The sequence below is a fragment of the Mesoplodon bidens genome (genome assembly GCF_964165515.1).
Source record: "Mesoplodon bidens genome assembly, chromosome: 13".
Taxonomy (NCBI): domain Eukaryota; kingdom Metazoa; phylum Chordata; class Mammalia; order Artiodactyla; family Ziphiidae; genus Mesoplodon; species Mesoplodon bidens.
Genome location: NC_138169.1, coordinates 24,376,089 through 24,395,286, shown reverse-complemented (window position 1 = coordinate 24,395,286; position 19,198 = coordinate 24,376,089). Strand labels below are relative to the sequence as shown.

Here is a 19,198-nt window from a genome sequence, read left to right as displayed (position 1 = left end):
CATTTCAGAACCACTCATGAATTCTTGTTTGGTGCTCTTGCTGAACTAGTTGATAATGCAAGGTATGTAGTCTTCAGGCATACAGTCTCTGCTTGAAAACTTTTTGGGTCGTGTGACCTTTGCTTTCTGAAGACTTGGGAGAGGGGCAATTCTGTTGCAAATGCGACTCATTCCTAAGAAGCCTCTTGCCCAAAAAGTATTTTTAATAGCACATTAGTTGATACCTTAATTCATTCATTGCTGTGCTCCAACCTAAAAATACTGAATTTATGACCTCCAAAGCTACCTTTCCTTGTGTGTTAGAGCAAGATAATTGTAGTGAAACACAGGGAATTAAGATAAAAATTTAGTTATCTAATTACTAGGACAGACAAGCTCTGTTTTAATTAGTGCTACCAGGACAGTACACTATCTAATGTTTTTAAAATTATGTCAGAGTTCTGTGTCTTCCCAAAATGTATAATCAGCCCTCTGTATCTGCAAGTTCTGCATCTGTGATTCAATGAACCATGATCGAAAGTATTTGAAAGTTCCAAAAAAGCAAAACTTGAATTTGTTGCATGCTGGCAACTATTTATGTAGCATTTACATTGTATTAGTTATCATAAGTAGCCTAGAGATGATTTTAAGTAGATGTGAGGATGTGCATAGGTTATATGCAAGTACCATACTATTTTATATAAGGGAGTTGAGCATCTGCAGATTTTGGTATTCCTGGGTGGTCCTGGAACCAATCCCCTGCAGATACTGAGGAGTGACTGTATCTTATTGTCAGATGACTCAGGTTGATCAAAGCATCTTCCATTGTTAGCAACTGTGCTTAGAAGAAATCATTCTTTAGCACTGTGTTATACTGAATTCTTAGTGATAGAAGCCTATAAATGTTACTGAGCAAGACTGAAAAGTTTGGGTTGGTTCAGAGATAAATAGCAAAGTCCAAATCAGAAGTCTGTTTATAATTATATCACTAAAATATTATCTCAGTCTTGTTTCTGAATGCAAACGTAAAATTCAGACATGGCGTTTATTGGCCAAGTGTTGATGACTAATGAAGGAAGAAGAGGATAAGAGTTGACAGGAGTACTTTCTAGACAGACCTCCAGTTAATGACATAATGATAATTATGTCTACCTATGTCCATGTTATAAACCTCTACTATTATTACTTTTATTGTTCTTATTCACTGGACTGCTCATGGAAGTGTGCTGGTTAACAAGTTTAACTAGAAAGCTCCCATTTTCAGTGTTTTCAGTTATTTCAATCCTGGTTGACTTATAATTTTTATATTCAATTTAAAAATGTTGTAGCTTAATGGAACTGTGTTTGAATTTCCCACTTGTTAGTTTAGTGAGACTGTAATGTGTTTTGTCAGACTGCTTTTTTGTATATCATACGGTGAACTGGAGATTGTCTGGGAGTGTATGTTCCTGCTCATGCACACATTTTGCCAATCTCTTTTATTTTTGAAAATGTTTTTATGTCTTTGAGAATAGGCACATGTAGAGTTGTATAGATTTGAGTGGATTTTTCACATTTAAAACCAATGAAACTCTGTGCCTCATTTTCCTGTCTACAGTTGGCAGAATTGGACTAGATTACTTTCAAGCCTTTATGGAAGACTTCATTGATGACTGAACTTTTATTTCAGCTGATGGCTGGAGTCTAATGGGCTGTCCGAACTTCCTTTCAAGTTTAGGGAGGATAAGATTAGGGGCTCATGAATCGGTCTGCTGACTATAGTGTGTATACCATGAGACCTGATTTTTCTTAGGCTTTGTGGCAGGTTGTTGTTTTCTTTTTTCTCAAATCTTGGTGAGAAGAAAAAATGGACAAGTTATTGGAACATTGTTTATGATTGCAGTCAAATGAGTGATTGGAGTCATTTCCTAGTCTGTAAAAGAAATGTTCTTTTTTATCCTCTAAAAAAGGATAAAACATTTTTTAGATGTTTTTAAACATCTAAAAATGTTCTTTTTAGATGTTTCACTGTGAAATTTTTATTAAAAAAGTGTGTCTAGGTCCTATGTATCCTGTGATTATTTTAAATAATTTGGAGCTACAGAAGTGTTTCATAGACATGTAAGGAAAATTGTGTTACCAAATGTAAAATTATATCTTTAATTATATAGAATTTCTTTATGACTTCCTGAAGATAGATTCTAAATACTATGTATCCCCCTCAAAATATTGTGCATCTTGATGGTTGATATTTCCATATTCTAATTTGAATCTTGATTTTTTTTTCTTTTAACTTTGCAGAGATGCTGATGCCACCAGAATCGATATTTATGCAGGTAAGACAGACATCAGTCCTTTCTTCTAATACCCAGTTCCCGAAAGCATTTATTGCTGTGCCTAAGAAGAAATGAGTAGGAAAAAACTGGATTTTGGAGTGTGGGTAGACAGCCTCATTACTACAGGTCTTAGGGAGAAACAGGGCAGCCCTGGTCAGGTATGTGATAGAAATCAAGAATATTGGTGTAAAGGAACTAACATGGGGTGCCCAGATCTATAGATCTATTTAAATAAATCCACTAGGAGATTTATGGGGGTGATGGGGAGTGAAATGACCAAGTACCACTGATGGTCCTGATTGGAGTTAGCAGGTGACCAGGTTTGTGGTTCCTGCAGCCAAAGAGAGATCTTGTTGAAGGCCATCTTCTCCCTCTGCAGCCTTGGTGAGGACAAGTCCCAACTTGGAGAGTTGCTGGTGTCAGTTGTATTAAACAGTTGTGTAACCAGGTTGACACTGACGTCTGCAGAGATGTTCTCAGGCAGAGAAGTCATGTAGGAAGAAGGGCTGCTTTGCTTCGAATTTAAAGATATTGACAGCGTCTACTATTTTGCCTAATTGGCTCTGCTCTTTGGCAGTAAGATCCTTTTTTTTTTTATGGAGTGGGTACAGCAGTGGAAGAAATCTTAGTCATTTTTATTTATTTATTTGTTTGTTTGTTTGATAAATAGCTTGCTTTTTGCCTGTTCAGTGTTTGTACCAGCACATTTTTTGGTCATTTGAATTTTAAAAATTTGGAAGTGGAACAGAGGAAGATGGTTGTTAAATCCAATTTGGGTAGCATTGTCTAGCTTTTGAGAAAACTTGAGTGTTTTTATGGGAATATATGGTTATCAATCCATCTTTTTCTTCACAGACCTGTTTGATAAATGGTGATAATCACACAATAGGAAGTAATTCTTAGAATTTCCAATGCCATATAATTATAAAGAATCTCCCCAGATATGAATTTCTTATGCCTTTCTTTGGAGCAAAGAAAATATTCAGAACAGCTAAAAGTCAGCTATACTGCTTAAATTCTAAAGCCTTCTGTTCAGAAGGCTCTGCCAAAGTGGTGAAAATAAGACTACTTTTATTTTTAGAAGAAAATAACAGGAAAAGGGGACATAGCAGCAGAATGTTAGAAGATGGTTACTAAACCCTCAGGCCAGATGGAGGCATCATTCCCAAGCCACAGTATGTCTTACATCCCAGTGTGCTTTAGTGAGGAGTAGTAACCGCTACCTCTGAAAGAAATGGTGGCTGTTTTAATCATTGCACAGATGGCAAAGCAGAGAATGGGCCTCCACTCCAAGTGATGTTGAAGGGACAAATCATCATAGCCAAATCTATTTGGAAGAAGGTTGTTTTTATTTTGGCCACGCTGGGCAGCCTATGGGAGTTTAGTCCCCAGACCAGGGATCGAATCCGAGGCCCCAGCAGTGAGAGCGCCTAAGCACTGGACCACCAGGGAATTAACTGGAAGAAGCTTTTTAAAAGAGATCATCCCTGCTCCTTCTTACCACCTTTGGTGGGTGAATTTCAGCAAGGAAATTTAGTGCTTTACACTTAGAATGCAGCAGAACAAACAGTTGGATTTCAATTTAAATGAAAAGGGCCCGGTGTGCATTTATTCTGTGCTCAGTGTTACTGCTGTTGTGTTTTGGGAGGAGTCCAGAGAGCGTGAGATGTGGGGCCTTTGCTAAATTCTCATTAGAGAACTTAGTCACTAATTGGAGAGACAGTTAGCACTCTACAGAAGATTAGAGAACAATAACTTGATCTTGAGGAAACTGTCAAGGTAGTTAAGGATTAAATGGTGTGATAGAAGCACTAAGCACTATAGCATTTTGGAGAAAGACTTGATTTACTCTCAAGTACCTTAAGATCGGGAGTCTTGACTGAGGTGCCCCTAACTTCACACTTTTCTACTTCAGTGCTGTATTAACACATTCAACAGGAGGAATAGAAGCAACCTCATTTTACAAGTAGAATAATAGAATTAGTGATATATTATAAAGTTTTTGTTCTTACTGTATCGGGGAAAGTATCTTCCTGTCTCCCATTCTGAAACTAGATTGATAACTGAACTCGGAAATCTCCCCAAACATCAGATGTAGTTTGAATTCGCCACACATTCACATTGTAATTTAAAGAAGGGTGAGAAAGGAACCAGACTCCCGTACCCAAAGCATTCCTGTTAGGTGGGGCCAGACCATAACGTGCCTGTCAGAAGTAGAGTGTGTTTTTATTGATTTTCTGGACTTCTTTGGATAGGGACTTACATGCCTCAAAGAAAGATCCCTTCTGTGATGCCAGGTCAGTGGTTAGTAAATGGAAAATTAGAGCAAATGTAGCTGAAACGAATACTGCTCAAACACATTGCAAAGTACGAGGAACTTGAGTGTTGTTCTGTTACAGCCTCCCCTGAGGACAACATCATTTTATCACCTCTGACTTTTGACTTATAGCTCCATTTCACATCTCCTTTCCAGCTTCTTTCTTTTTCCTGTTCTCCCCAATGGGAGTTGGATGGAGGAACGTTGGGCTAACTTGGAGAGGCCAGACTTGGTCATGTTGGGGGAAACTTAGATGTGCAGCCTTCCACACTGGGTCTGTGATTGTACATAGCTGCTACCAGGGCCTGAAGCACAACTGCAAAGAAGATAGTTTGGCTTTGCCCTCCTTGTCTTGCTTCTGAGATGTATGTTGGGACGGGGAGCAGACAACCTCCAGCTGCCTAGACTCCCTTCTGTCCAGAACTCCCCCATCTTCATAAAAATCCTTTGCTTAGAGGCTTTAGATAGCACTCAATTGACTGACTAAAGTGAATAGAATGTGTTAGGAATGCATCTCTAACTGCTGGAATGTCTGGGGAGATAGGTTCAAGCAGAGAGGCCTTCTAGTTCTTGCTAGTTCTAGCTCTCTGCTTCTCACAGAGTGGTCCGGTGGTGGACAGTATTGGCATCACTTGGGAGCTTGTTAGAAATGCAAATTTTCAGGTACCACCTCTGACCGACACTTCTAGACTCTGCAGGGTGGAGCCCCAAATCTGTATTTTAACAGGCTCTTCAGGTGATCCTTATGCACACTGCCTTTGCTCTAGCTGACACTCTTCTCAGTCTCCTTCTGCTTTAAACCCTCCTGCTTACTGATCTGCTACAGGGAGTAGCTATCCTATGGACTGTAAGCTCCCTGAAGGCAGTGATCACATCCGCATTATTCTCGGCTATTATCTTCATCACAGAGCCAGGCACATCGAATAACTGAGTGATTGGGATAAGCATTTTAGCCAAGTGAAGATGCCATACTGCCTCCTTACAAAGTTGAAGGAGTTACTGCTGTGTCACCTAGTCTCTTTTGGCCCTGAGGCAGTGCCACACGTGACCGTGGACCTGAGCACTGCTAGCTGCTTACTGTGTGGTCACTGTGTGGCCAGGAGGACCCTCCATAGGTGGGTCTCTTACTCTCATAAACATATGAAAAAGCTTTAAAATGAAGTCCTTGGGCAAGAAAGGGATCTCAGACCCACTGTTAAGTGATGATTGTGTGTTAAAACAGCGTGTGTGGACTTCCCTGGTGGCGCAGTGGTTAAGAATCCTCCTGCCAATGCAGGGCACACGGGTTCAAGCTCTGGTCGGGGAAGATCCCACATGCCATGGAGCAACTAAGCCCGTGTGCCACAACTACTGAGCCTGTGCTCTAGAGCCTGCGAGCCACAACTACTGAGCCCGTGTGCCACAACTACTGAAGCCCGTGTGCCTTGAGCTCATGCTCCACAACAAGAGAAGCCACTGCAATGAGAAGCCTGCGCACCGCAGCGAAGAGTAGCCCCCGCTTGCTACAACTAGAGAAAGCCCACGTGCAGCAATGAAGACCCAATGCAGCCAGACATGAATAAATTAAAAAAAAAAAAGCATCAAAACTAAAAAAAAAGAAAAACAGCCCTTGAATCCTGTTCTACCAGACATAAGGACCTAGAAGTAATTCCTAGGTAGTGTTCAAGAAATGCCAGTAATCAATCCTTGGAGATTTTTCAGATACACTTGGCTTGAACCAATTTCTAGATCCCAAAGCAGAGTCTTCTTGTACATTTTATGGCTAAAGCATACAGCAAATGGCTCTTGGCTAGATTTAGAACACTTCCTTTACCACGCTCTGTTCCTGACCCAGTTTGAGTCTCCATATGACACTTTGCTTCCTCCAGAAGGAAACTTTGAGGAATTTTTGCACCTCTTTTGCACTTGCTTCTGCTTACTAGATCTCATTTGGGTTCTTCAGACTGATAAAAGGCACTGCCACAGGAAAAATTTTCTTATCTACCAGTAGTACTTCCAAGAAGGTCTTTATTCTCGAACTTTCAGGAAGCACCTGTGATTAATGTTTCAGCAAAGTTCAGCTTCCTGAACATTGAATGATACTTGAAAATCTCTGTGGCTTATAGTACTTCTGAAATAGCATTTTAAATTACATTAACTAGTCCATTTAACAGAGGTGGTTATGACTTACTTGAATATTTAGCTTGGGACTTCCCTGGTGGCGCAGTGGTTGGGAATCCGCCTGCCAATGCAGGGGACATGTGTTCGAGCCCTGGTCCAGGAGGATCCCACATGCCGCGGAGCGACTAAGCCCGTGCGCCACAACTACTGAGCCCGCGTGCTGCCACTGCTGAAGCCTGCGCGCCTAGACCCTGTGCTCTGCAACGGGAGAGGCCACCGCAATGAGAAGCCCGTGCACCATAACGAAGACCCAATGCAGCAAAAAATAAATAAATTTATTAAAAAAAAATATTTAGCATGAGGGGAGGACAAAGAGCATTTTAAACTGAGGTTCCACTGCTTAGATAGTTGGGTGAAGTTGGTGAACTGCAGCTTGGGGGAGACAAAAATGTCCTCAATTAGGGAATAGACTCCAAGGCAGCCTTGGGCTTATCCCTGTAGTACCTTAAACTGACCTTTTTCCTTTTTAGTACAAATGTTCTCCTGATTCCAAGGCCTGTGCCGTTCCTCCTTTGCCTGCCTGGTCCTCATCACTGGAGTCAAAAGGCACCTTGGAAACTCTAGTTTGGTCCCCTTCCCTATTTGGGAATCTCTTCTCCAGTGTTTCTGACATGCTTGGACCCAGACTGCTCTGAGTGACCACTTGCTGCTGTAGAGACAGCTGCTGAAGGAAGGGGTTCTTCTAGCCACTGGAATCGCAGCCTTAGTCTCATGCATTTCCTTCCTGTCGGCCAGGATGCCCTGCCACAGCTGCTCTGTCTCTTCTTGTCGAAGGACTGTTCCTCTCTCCAGTCGAGCAGGTCTAGTTGGAAACCAGGCAGCTCTCACTACACTCCGTGCCATCTCACTTCTGGGATGGGGAGCTATTTGAAGGACCCATAGCAAGGAGGGGATGTGACGATGAATACTGATGCCCCAGAAACTATGGTTGGCCTGGGGATAGTCACATACTGACTTAGTAATTCACCTTCTAGATAGCAGCTGCTACCACTGTGTCCATAGCATGTCTGGCTCGATCACTGTATCTGAAGGCTACCCCAAACTTAACCCACAAACGAGGTACCCTGTTGAATTTGAGCACTGTTGATAAGGTACAGCATGTAGTAGTTGGAGTACTTTAGTGTCCATAGCAGGAGGCAGAGGTAGAAAAAATCCAGGTGCAGAGAGGCAGAAGGCTGGTTGAGGTGTGTATGAAATCCGTGCATGTTCAGTGGCCCTGGCTGTGGCTAGATGCTGGACTGGGTATTCTCTGTCCCTTCCTTATAGATTCTCTCATGCTTTGTTGTGAACTAGAATGCATTGGAGAGCCTTTGATGGAAATTCCTACCATCAAGGGCCCTGACATTTAACTCACACTAGCTAGGACTGTTAGAAGGAGAGGGCCTTTTTGGACTAAGCTTCACATTGATCCACCTTCCGATCACACACAAGTTGCCACCCTCTGGTGGGTAACTGCCCAGTAATGGCAGCTCCTTCTTTTACAGAAAGGCGAGAGGACCTTCGTGGAGGATTTATGCTTTGTTTTTTGGATGATGGAGCAGGAATGGATCCAAGTAAGTGTTGGGCTGATTGCTTCTTTTGGGGAGGATGTAACCATTTTTACAAAATACTTATTGTGTTAACTTGTTTTTCTGTTGCCTCACTCTTGTGACTAGAAGGGAGAGGGAGGTCTCTTGCAACATCTTAGGCTTAATTCCACTCACGGATTTGCTGGGTTTTGTTCTATCATGGGAGATAGGATCTGAATGGTAGCCTGAAGTCTGTCAGATTACCTGTCTCTTGACATTGTATTTATCAGCTTGTGTAATATCCTGGAGCTGGAACTGTGGTGGCCTCCCCCAGCCTTATTACCACGTTCTGGTAACAGAACAAGGGCCTAGTGATGGCGGTACTGACAGGCCAGTCAGAGGTTTCCTCCATTTGCCTCATGGTTGTGAATTTCCTTGGACAGAGGTTTTCAGTAGACAGACAGCCCTGCTTGGATTTAACAAGGCTCAGACCTTTGATTTTTGAGAGTCTGGGAAAGAAAAGCAAACTTTTCACTTTCTCTTGTGTCCGCCACTTCAGGTGATGCTGCCAGCGTGATCCAGTTTGGGAAGTCAGCCAAGCGAACGCCTGAGTCCACCCAGATTGGGCAGTACGGGAATGGGTTAAAATCGTAAGTATACTAGAAGCCTGTCCCAGGACTCGAAACAAAATCAAGCAATGCCCTCCTGCTTCTGTCCAATGGAAATGTTCCTCGTCCTTGTCCCTCCATCACTGTAATTCTGGAACAGGAGGAGAGTCGGGAAGGAGTTGTGGTTTGGGGACTTAGCAGCTGATGTCCAGCCTACGTCACAGATCAAAGAGTATGAACATCCAAAATCATTGAGGTGGGAGAAGCTGTAGGTTTTTCTTGGCACTGTGCTCTAGAACAGCACCCCTCCTTCTACTGAAAATTCTTATTTTTACCCTGTGGTTGAAGATGCAAGTGGCTGTTTTGTGGGCTTGGGTTGCTTATGAGATGGTGAGGGGGTCACACCGTGGTGCAGCATGTCCCCTGAGCACCTGTCATGCTTTGTGCCAGGCACTGGGGATCCAGGGTGAGTGAGTGAGAGACCCGAAACCCCCCCCCCCACCCCACACACACCACCAAAGGACCTGGTTGCTACTCACATGTCCTGCCAGGCCCTGTAGCAGGGACCTACCTAATGTCTCCCCATCCCTTGGGACTTCTTTCTCAGCCCTTGGTTCCCACTTGTTTGGCATTTGGAATGTGGTGTTCTTGTTTTGAGTGAAGCCCCAAGAGAAAGATTTCTATTTCTGAAATGCTCACTTCCAGCTGGACATACCTTTGGATGGAATAAGATTTAATGGGATTGGAGTTTGTATAAATGGAATTCTGAGTCACGTTTCTAGTCTTGCTGTAGAAATGTGTTGTTTTATTTGAGGGTGGTGTTTGGTTGGGCAGCAGCATCAGTTGTCCCTCCATGCAACCGGCTTGGGTGTATGGGGAAGAGAGAGAGTGCTTCCCATGATGGCAAGGACCTGGTACCTGGATCTCCCACTTGTCTCTCAATAACAAGCACTTACCATGTGCTGGGCACTGTGCTAAAAACTTTACTTGGATGATTTCGTTTAATCCTCACCATAGCCCTGTGAGGTATAGGTACTATGATTCTCATCTTCAAATGAGAAAATTGAGGTTTATAGGGGTGATGTGACTTGCCCAAAGGTGTGAAAATGCTCAAGTGTAGAGCTGAGATATGCACCACGTCTTTCTGACTGCAAGGCCGGAGCTGCTGTCCATCTCACTTCAGTCAAACCAAAGTTCAAATCTGACATCAGCCGCTTAATTGCTTCTGTGAGCCTCAGCCTCCTCCTTTGTAAATTGAGATTATAACACATATGAGTAGGTTAAGAATTAAATGCTATCATTACTGTGAGAGCCCTAGCCTAGTTTCTCCCTTCTTACTTTCTCTCTCCTTTGATCTTTCCATGGTAGATTTTTGGCCTGATTTGGTGGGCCTGGGGTAGGGCCCAGGTGATTCTGGTGTGGTGATCTAAGTTTCCAACAACTGAGGTCTCCTAGAGTCAGATGTAAGAAACCCTGACTTCCCTTCTGGATTATAGATAAAACCCCCTCCTGGTTTTATCAGCTCTGTGACTTCAGACAAGCCGTTTCAGCACCTCTGAGTATCTGTTTCCTACTGTAGAAAATGGGCTTCTAAACGCTGACATTCGTCCTTACTGAGGAAGTTTCAGGAGCAAATGAAATGTGATTCTGGAAGTGCTTAGAAGACCAGGAAGGAAAGCATACCGAAGTTGAGAGTGTTGTCATCAGCGTATTTTGAGAAGGCGCCATTGAGATGGAGCCATCTAGTGTTCAGAGTGAATTCATTTTGAAACCAGTGTAGAAGTTGAGTTTCAGGAGGAAGTGATTTGTGGTGAGAATAGGGCTGTGAAGCAGAGAAGCCAGCAGAGAAGTGGCGTTTCTGGGTTGTTGCTATTTACCCTCCAAGGTCAGGATTAAAGAGGGGAAGAGGCATAGAGTGAGAGGTTTTGCCAAATTAGGGTAAGAGCAAGCTTTGGCAGAAGGCAAGCTAATGTGCCTCGTTTTGCCACCGGGAAGTTTCAGGGAGGCAGGAGGAGGACTGTGAGATTGTCTGGGGAGGGAGCATTGCCAGCACCTCGGGAACTGGAGGAGAAAAACAACTTGGCAGCCACCAGGGCGTCTCTGGATAGTGTCCTGGAGTTTCCTGAACATTCGGAGAAATGGGGCATGGCGTTCATTTGCATACTTGGCACACTGGCCCAGTTTGTATTTGTATTTACATAGAAGGGAGTAATAAGGCTTCCCGCCGCTGTCACCTCCCTGGGGTATTAGGAGGACTAATGAGGTAATAGCCATAAAGCCAGAAGCTGCTCAGAAGACAGGTCAGTGGGTCCTGCTCCCACTGGTGCTTCACGCTTTTGCCCTGTTCAGTGTTTCCTGGAAAGGCCTGTCCTTGCCTGCTCCTCAGAAGGATTAACTCAGCCACATAGATGAAGGAGCAGTTGATTCCGTTCAGACTTTTGCCTTGTGGAAGTCAGCCTGGAGGCACAGAAACCAGTTGCTTCCTAAAGCAGGGACCTGTGGCTTAATGAGTTGAGGTGACAAAACAATTCAAGACACAAGATGGTTGTGGTTACAGGACATGAGCCAATTGTAGGCCTCCTTGGAACTGTGTTCAACAGCGATACTTTGGTTAGCCCTGTGTTTGGCTGAGCCTTGGGGTCATCCTGGTTTTTTGAGGACTTGTAAGCATAGGCAGTGGGCTGTTCCCTTGATGGTGCTGCCGTTTGATGAGTGGATGGGAGGGGAGTTTGTGTCAGTGAAGGAAGGACAGGGTGAGACCTGGATGTGCTCAGTGTGGAAGATGATGTGTGTGTTGGAGGTGTTACTGGAGTGAAACCTGGTGGCTCACAGTCAGGCCACAGCAGCCCTGTGTGGCTGGGAAGAAACCAGAGCACAGGCAGCGACAAGCTGGGGTGAGACTCCCCCGGGGCTGATGCTTGGTGGTGAGAGAACCCTGCGTGCTGGGTAAATGTGGTCGAGAAGGTGATGAGGAGAAACTGAGGCCCACAGAAGAGCAGGAGGAGGAGTGTCGGGAGGTGGGGGGCGGGGAGGAGAGGGAGCGAGGGCTGTGGAGCTCAGCTCAGGGTCCTGGGTCCCAGGGAGGCCTTTAGGGGAGCCCTCCAAAGGCAGTTTCATCACGTCCGGAGGGGGATTTGCTCCTTCCTCAGATGAGCTTTTGAATCCCTAGGAGAATAACCCATTTCTGCTTCCCTTTCAGGGGCTCGATGCGCATTGGGAAGGATTTTATCCTCTTCACCAAGAAGGAAGAGACCATGACCTGTCTCTTCCTGTCACGTACCTTTCACGAGGAGGAAGGCATTGATGAAGTAGGTCCCATCCTCGTTCTCCCAGTCACCATTCCACTTCCTAGTTCTGCCCAGGCTGTTTTTGTAGGTCATTTGCATGCTGGGCTTATTGGCATTGCAGGATTGCAGCCACATCCCCTGTTGTGGGATTAGCTGGTTGGTTGGATGAACTGGTTGAGGGGTTAAGGCAGGTGTCTTAATGTGAGAGGAAGTAAAATCTCACAGCTTCAGAGAAGAGTTGTCCCTGAGAATGAGGCCATCAAGTGTCAGGAACCAAGAGCTGGATTTGTAGGTCTCCTAGATCTGCAGCTTGAATTCAGTCCTGGGGTGGGGGATGTCACTGGGGAGAGCTGTTTTATCAGGGGGAGTATTTGGGGCTTCCCTGACTATGGGTGGAGACCACAGCTGGTGATGATAATAGGAACAGCACTGTCTTTCCCATATGATGGTGATTTTGTGGAATGTGCTGTGAGTGCATTTTCCTTTTGAGAAAATGTGTTGCTCTAACCATTTATATCAGAAGCTACAAGTCTGATACCTGCAGGGCCTGGGCAGGTAGTGAACCAGGCGAACACATGGAAAACCATTTAAGCTTTTCAGTAAGTGGCAGCTGACACACAGCCTCAGCTGATTATTGTTATGCTGGAAGGAAGGCCTAATGACTGTAGAATATTCTGATTTTGAAACCTTTTGGTAATTAACTGTGTAAGTTAAACACATGCACAGCTGATTCTCTTTGGGCCTGGTGGCTCATATCTGCAGAGCTGGTTTGATGAGGTCTGCGCCTGCTTATGGGAGGATCAGGGAAGGCCTTGGCCTGCCTAGCCTCAGACTGGACTCTTAACTCCTTTCCTGTGTGAGAAATGGAGGCCAGAGCTTGAGAGGGGGCCAAGAAGGTCTGCAGAGAGAAATCCACTCCTGTCACTTAAACAGGTGAAATGCGGTCAGTGTCAATCTAACTCATCTGTGTTGGTTGGCTGTGAGTAAATTGGTACTGGCCTTGTTTAGATGTGAGCCTAAATCATAGCAAATCAGTTCATGCTGGGAACGAAAGGCTCTTTTTCTGTCGTCTTTACTTCGTGAGGCACTGGGTTTGTTTGCCTTTTTGGTGAGTGAGAGAAGTGCTGCAGCTGGCAAGCACTCCCGGGAAAGGTGGGGCAGGAGGATTTGGCCCCGGCCGGGCTTTTCAGGACTGCTTCCTGGTGGACTGAGGGTGGTGCGAGCAGGGGCTGCGCTTCAATAGAAACGGTCTGTTCCTGGCCTGAGAGCTGGTGGGGGCTGTGGGAAGGGCAGAGGGGCCACCTGACGAGAGGTGAGAGAGCAGAGAGGGCAGGTCGGGCCTGACCTCTGGGCTTTGGGGAGTGTGTGGGACAAATTAAAAGCAGCCATGAAAGGGAATCTAAGCAATGTATTAGATCCTCTTTGCAAAGATCAGTTTGGTTATTGTGTGGTGGCTGGATTGGGGTGGTGTCAGAGGCCCTGGCTGTCTATAGGACTCCAGCAGGGAGGTGAGAGAAATAGGAGTGGCCGCGGGTGTTTAATCAGTTGGAAAGGGGAAATGGGAAGGGGTGGTTGTAGATGGCTGAGGTCCTGGTGTGGCACTTGGGGGTGGGCTGTCTGGAGCTAGGGAAGGATGGAAGAGGGGCAGTTTGGAGGGGAAGCGTGTACGTTTTGTCCTAGACATGCAAAGTTAAGTCTGGGTCTGGAGCTGGGGGGAGGCTTAGACTCCCAGGAATCTTCATAGTGAATGGGCTCACCTAAAAGAGCGTGTGGAGAAGAGGGCCTGGGGTCTTAGGCATGCCGGCCCGCATGTAAAGGCCAGGGAGAAGGGGAAAGCAGCAAAGGAGGCAGGAGTGGCCAGAGGGGTAGGAGGAAAGCCAGGGGAGTGGTGACCCTGAAAGTAAAGGAGGAATATTCTGATGGTGGGTGGGTGTCAAATGAGGTGAGTGCCCAGAGGTTAAAGTAATGCCGTTGTCACCTGGGACTGCTGTGAAGATTGGGAGGTGTAAAGGAGGTACCAATTCACAGAACACAAATGGAACTCAATTCCCCTGGTGAAAAAGCTAGGTTGAAATTTTTTCCTTACTTGGTGCTAGAAGGTCACTGTTTTGGATTGTACTCTAGTATGAACTCAGCCAAGATTTCAAAATAAGATCACTTTTAGCCGGGTGGGAATGTGTCCAGACCAGCCCCAGGGCTGAATACTATAGCTTCTTAGAAACCAGTAAAGTGCCTCAGAACTCGTAACAGTTTATCACCACAGAGCTTCTTAAAATACAGAATCCCCTTTTCCACAGGGTGGGCCATCCGTTTTGAACCTCTGAGGTGCCTGGAGTGGTTTGCTCTGCAGAGGGAATCCCAGGCTACAGGGCTCCCTGGCACCTGGGAGAGGGGTGGGGGGAGGGAGAGATGCACACTGATGCCTCTGGGGAAGTGGCGTTTTAGTAGGGTTTTTGAAGAATGAGTGGGATTTTTCTCCCAGCTTTATTGAGGTATAATTGACAAGGGTAGAATTTTCTAGAAGATTACGTAGATGTAAGATTAAATTTTATACATATGGAAGAGTGTATTAAAACCTATATATATGTATAACTGAACCACTTTGCTGTACAGCAGAAATTAACATTGTAAATCAACTAGACTTCAATAAAATTAAAAAAAATAACCTACGTACAGTTGAGAGTAATTATAAAGCAAATACCCACGTAGCCACCACCATAGACTGATGCTAGAAGTCCCCATGTGCCCCTCACCAATCATATTCCTTATCGCACCTCTTAAGGAACTGCCTTGGTGATCAGTCATTTCCTTGTTTTTCTTTATAATTTTGTCACCTGTGTATGCATTCTTGAATAATAGTTTTTTTTGCCTATTTATGAATTTTATATAAATGGACTCATACTGTAGTGTTTTGTTTTTAGATTTTATTTCTCCTAGGATATATACCTGGGAGTAGAATTGCTGAGTTATAAGTTATGTTTGTGTGTGTCTTTAGATTCACTGGATCATCGCAAATATGTTTTGCTTAGTAGAAATAATAGACTTATTACCAAATAGGGAAAATGACCAGGGATATCCCAAGCAGGGAACTGCTCATGCAGAGACCCCCAGGCCATAAGCCAGCATACCCCAGAGGACCTAGCAGTGTGAGGCAGAGTCTTGGGGAGGGGCAGAAGCTAGAGCCACTGGTACCAGGCTGGGGGGCTTGGGCCTCACCTTGGGGCAGTGTGGAGCTACTGTAGGGAGGGACAAGATGGATGCACATTTGTGGGGGGAAGGCTGTTCCGGGGCTTCCTTCAAGCGTCTGCTTGTGCTTCCTCCAAAGGTGATAGTCCCATTGCCCACCTGGAATGCTCGGACCCGGGAACCTGTCACAGACAATGTGGAGAAGTTTGCCATCGAGACGGAACTCATTTATAAGTATTCTCCCTTCCGCAATGAAGAGGAAGTGATGACTCAGTTCATGAAGATTCCTGGGGACAGTGGTAAGTAGGCCTGCGGCCTCTAGCATCGGGGAGCTCCAGAGCCAGGAGCAGTATGGGGATTGGCTGGGGGTGCCTGGTAGAACCACAGGATTTCTATTCCCTAGGAACGCTGGTGATCATCTTCAATCTCAAACTCATGGATAACGGAGAGCCAGAGCTGGACATAATCTCAAGTCCGAGAGATATCCAGATGGCAGAGACTTCCCCGGAGGGCACGTGAGTGTGGCTGGGTAGGGAGGAAAAGGGAGGTGACTTGAGGGAGAGAGGGGTGAGCTTGTTCCCTGAATTCCCCAGTTTTAGAGTTGGTAAAGCTGAGAACTCAGTGTCTTCCTGCCACAAGGCAGAAGGGATGAATTGAAGGACAGCAGGTCCTCAGCTAATCCAGACTTGCCCCAGCTCCTTAACTTGAATGAGAAAGAGACCGAGAACTAGAGAGGAGAGAGGAATTGCCAGGTCCGTGCTGGGGTGATGGGGCCAGTTTAGGTGTCTGTGCCAGGGACATGAGAGGAGGTGGGATGTGGTGCCCACACAGAGGAAGCACCCCTCAGGGCAGCAAGAGAAGCCGAGATGGGAGGTAGAAAGGTGGAGAGCCTGCAGAGAGGCTGTCCGCCCAGGCCTTCGGTTGGGCTGGTGGTGGGAGGGTGACAGCACCCTCCATTCCGCCGCCTCCAGGAAGCCAGAGCGCCGCTCCTTCCGCGCCTATGCTGCTGTGCTCTACATTGATCCCCGGATGCGGATCTTCATCCACGGGCACAAGGTGCAGACCAAGAGGCTCTCCTGCTGCCTCTACAAGCCCAGGTAGGGGCCTGCCCACCCTGGCCTGCTGTTTCCTTTGGGCCAAGGATGGCGCCTGGCCACGTGTCTCTGGGGCATCTTTGGAGTGATGGTGGATGAGCGGCTCTGACAGTGTTGACTGCGTTTGGGTCTTTAAGCTGCTTGTGATTAACTGCAGACAAACTACTGGGTCCTGAGGGAGGGGCAGAGGTGGCTGGTGAGGCTCGTTCAGTGTGCCTTCTGTGAGGTGGAGGGTGCTCAGCCTGACACGGTGAGCTGTCTGAGCCTCTTGGTTGCAGGGCTGATGGCCCTTTAGACAGTACACAGGGAAGCAGAGGCCCTGCTGGTTGCTGGGGTTGGTTTCTGCTGTGGGATTAATGACACACTCGGAGAGTAGTGAGGTTGCTTTTCAAAGATGGAGCAGGATGGCAAGGGGCAGGTGGAGTAGGGAATTGAGTCTTCTTGCTAAAATAAGCTTGGCTTTGACTCATCGGGGGGCCAAGATAGTTGCTGCCCTGCACCTCTGGTGCTCAGGCCCTCTGGTTACTCGCCCCCCGTCTCCCCAGGATGTACAAGTACACGTCAAGCCGGTTCAAGACCCGCGCGGAGCAGGAGGTGAAGAAAGCTGAACACGTGGCACGGATTGGTAATGACCCCCTGGGCAGGAGGGTCGTCTGGGGGACGTTGCTTGTGGCAAAAGCAGGATCCAGACAAAAGCTCCATGCAACACCCAGGGGTGGGCTTTCCTGAACCACTTGTCCAGTTTCTCTCCCACCTCTCCCTCAGCAGTTTTTCTTTCCAGGCTACTCTTTCAGCCATTTATAGGCTGTTATCTAAAGCTTGCCTGCCCAGAGTGAAGAGTCCCATACTGTCCTCTGTCACAAATACTTGTGAAATTGGTTTTCTTGACTCCAGGGCAAAAATCTCAAGGTCTCTCTTGCTGACAAAGCTTCTTGGCTGCTCAAGGAGAGTGGTTGGCTGAGGACTGTTGGTAACTTCCAGCTCCTGCTGAGGGTTAAACTCTGGTTACCTTGGGCAGTGCTTGACCTGTTCTGATTCATTTGTAAAGTTGGAAAAGGTGTCTTTTTCTTGGGGGCCTCCTTGACTTTCCAAGCAAGGAGGCTGCTCTCCCAGCTCACCTGTTCCCTGACAGTGTACGAACGTCTCATACGGCAGGGACTGCACTATGGGGTCCAGGAGGGATAGCTAAGAGATTTGACCTTTTGAATTCTTATCATGGTTTCTTCTGGGTTTCAGCTGAAGAGAAGGCAAGGGAGGCGGAGAGCAAAGCTCGGACATTAGAAGTGCGCCTGGGCGGAGACCTCACGCGGGACTCTAGGGTGAGGCCCCAGACCCAGCAGCTCTTCTCCAGCGTTGCTGCCCTTAGGATCCCAGAGCTGGCCTGGCTCTGTCTCCCGCCAGTCATGAACCCCTTGCCCTAGAGCTGCAAAATGGGATGTTATGATGTTTCCATAGTCACTATTGAACACACTGTATGGCAGGATCTTGGCAACCATGTAAGGTGGACACTGTTAGTATCCTCAGTTTATAGAAAGAAATGGAAGAGGGTCACTTGCCGCAGGTCACACACAGCAGTAAGGGTCAGAGCAGTTCTCCACCCCTCCCCTGTGACACACACCTCTGCAGACTGTTGTTTTGGTTGGGGGTGTTTCTTCCTCTGTGTCAGCAAGTCTGGTCAAGTGAAGCACAGCTTTTGTGTTTGTCCTTAGTGAGGGCCCTTTTCTGTGGAAAGGAAGTAAATTTCCAGGTCTGTTTTTGCGTCCATGTGATTTAAAGTGAGAAGTTTCAGATGTGTTGTTAATGATGTTACCGGCTGTGGCCCAGAGCACTTCTTCTCCTTACTTGGTGCTGGCGTGTGTTTCCAGGTGATGTTGCGACAGGTCCAGAACACGGCCATTACCCTTCGCAGAGAAGCTGATGTCAAGAAGCGGATCAAGGAGGCCAAGCAGCGGTGAGTGCCCGGCTGGCCTTGGGTCTTTTAAAATTATGTAGCTTTTGTATGGATTATTGACAAAGAAAGAGCTTGAGGAATCCCTCTCCACCCCACAAGGTTGCTATTCTGTCACATGCAGATTGCTTTGAGAAAGCCATTAATGTTGTGATCCCCAGGTGTTTGTCACATGCCCACCACAGGAGAGGTGCCCCAGCTCAGTTCTCCCCTGAGCCAGGACAAGGTGGGCAGAGCCAGCACCTTGAGTTGAACACCAGCCTGTCCTCACTGGCAGCTCTCTCACCTTCCCTCCCCCACCTTCCTTTCTCCCCTTTTCTCTCTCCGCCATTCTCTCCCCACCTTGCCCATCCTTTCCCTCTTCCTTTCCTTTTTCCTTTTTTTTTCTTTTCATTTAAAGGATGTATAAAATGCTCGTTGTATACAACTTGTAAAATACAGAATATTTAAGAAATACAGCTGTAAACTCCCTTATACTTCTCCCGCCTGGTGATATGTACTCTTAATTTTGTATCCCTGGTTACAAGTGTGGAATAATGCTATAGATTGAGTTTGTTCCTTTTTATCTAGACTGGGCATTTGTCCTGGCTCATTACATGATCTCTGTGTCCCCCTCCACGTCTGGAGCCTCTGCAGGCTCTGGGCCTGAGTCCCTGCTTACTTCTTGGCCTCCTCACCACAGGCCTAGGTTTCGGGTATCTGCCCCGTGAGTCTGTCCACTGATCATCCATCTGCTTTTCAGTTTCCACGATTTTGTTGACGTTTATCCCATGATCGTTTCTTCTCTCACATGTTT

General features: G+C 46.3%; 1 protein-coding gene across 3 annotated transcripts in view; it reads left to right on the top strand.

Annotated features, from left to right (window-relative positions):
- The window catches only part of MORC2 (MORC family CW-type zinc finger 2), a 41,193-nt gene that overhangs the window by 10,483 nt on the left and 11,512 nt on the right, over nucleotides 1-19,198 (top strand). For all 3 annotated transcript variants that reach the window (XM_081251822.1, XM_081251820.1, XM_081251821.1), the window contains exons 2-12: nucleotides 9-62; nucleotides 2,260-2,294; nucleotides 8,256-8,324; nucleotides 8,839-8,929; nucleotides 12,087-12,195; nucleotides 15,500-15,659; nucleotides 15,764-15,875; nucleotides 16,332-16,457; nucleotides 17,000-17,079; nucleotides 17,691-17,773; nucleotides 18,320-18,405. In XM_081251822.1, the coding sequence (XP_081107948.1) occupies nucleotides 9-62; nucleotides 2,260-2,294; nucleotides 8,256-8,324; nucleotides 8,839-8,929; nucleotides 12,087-12,195; nucleotides 15,500-15,659; nucleotides 15,764-15,875; nucleotides 16,332-16,457; nucleotides 17,000-17,079; nucleotides 17,691-17,773; nucleotides 18,320-18,405 (1,005 nt within the window). The remainder of the gene's footprint in view (nucleotides 1-8; nucleotides 63-2,259; nucleotides 2,295-8,255; nucleotides 8,325-8,838; nucleotides 8,930-12,086; nucleotides 12,196-15,499; nucleotides 15,660-15,763; nucleotides 15,876-16,331; nucleotides 16,458-16,999; nucleotides 17,080-17,690; nucleotides 17,774-18,319; nucleotides 18,406-19,198) is intronic.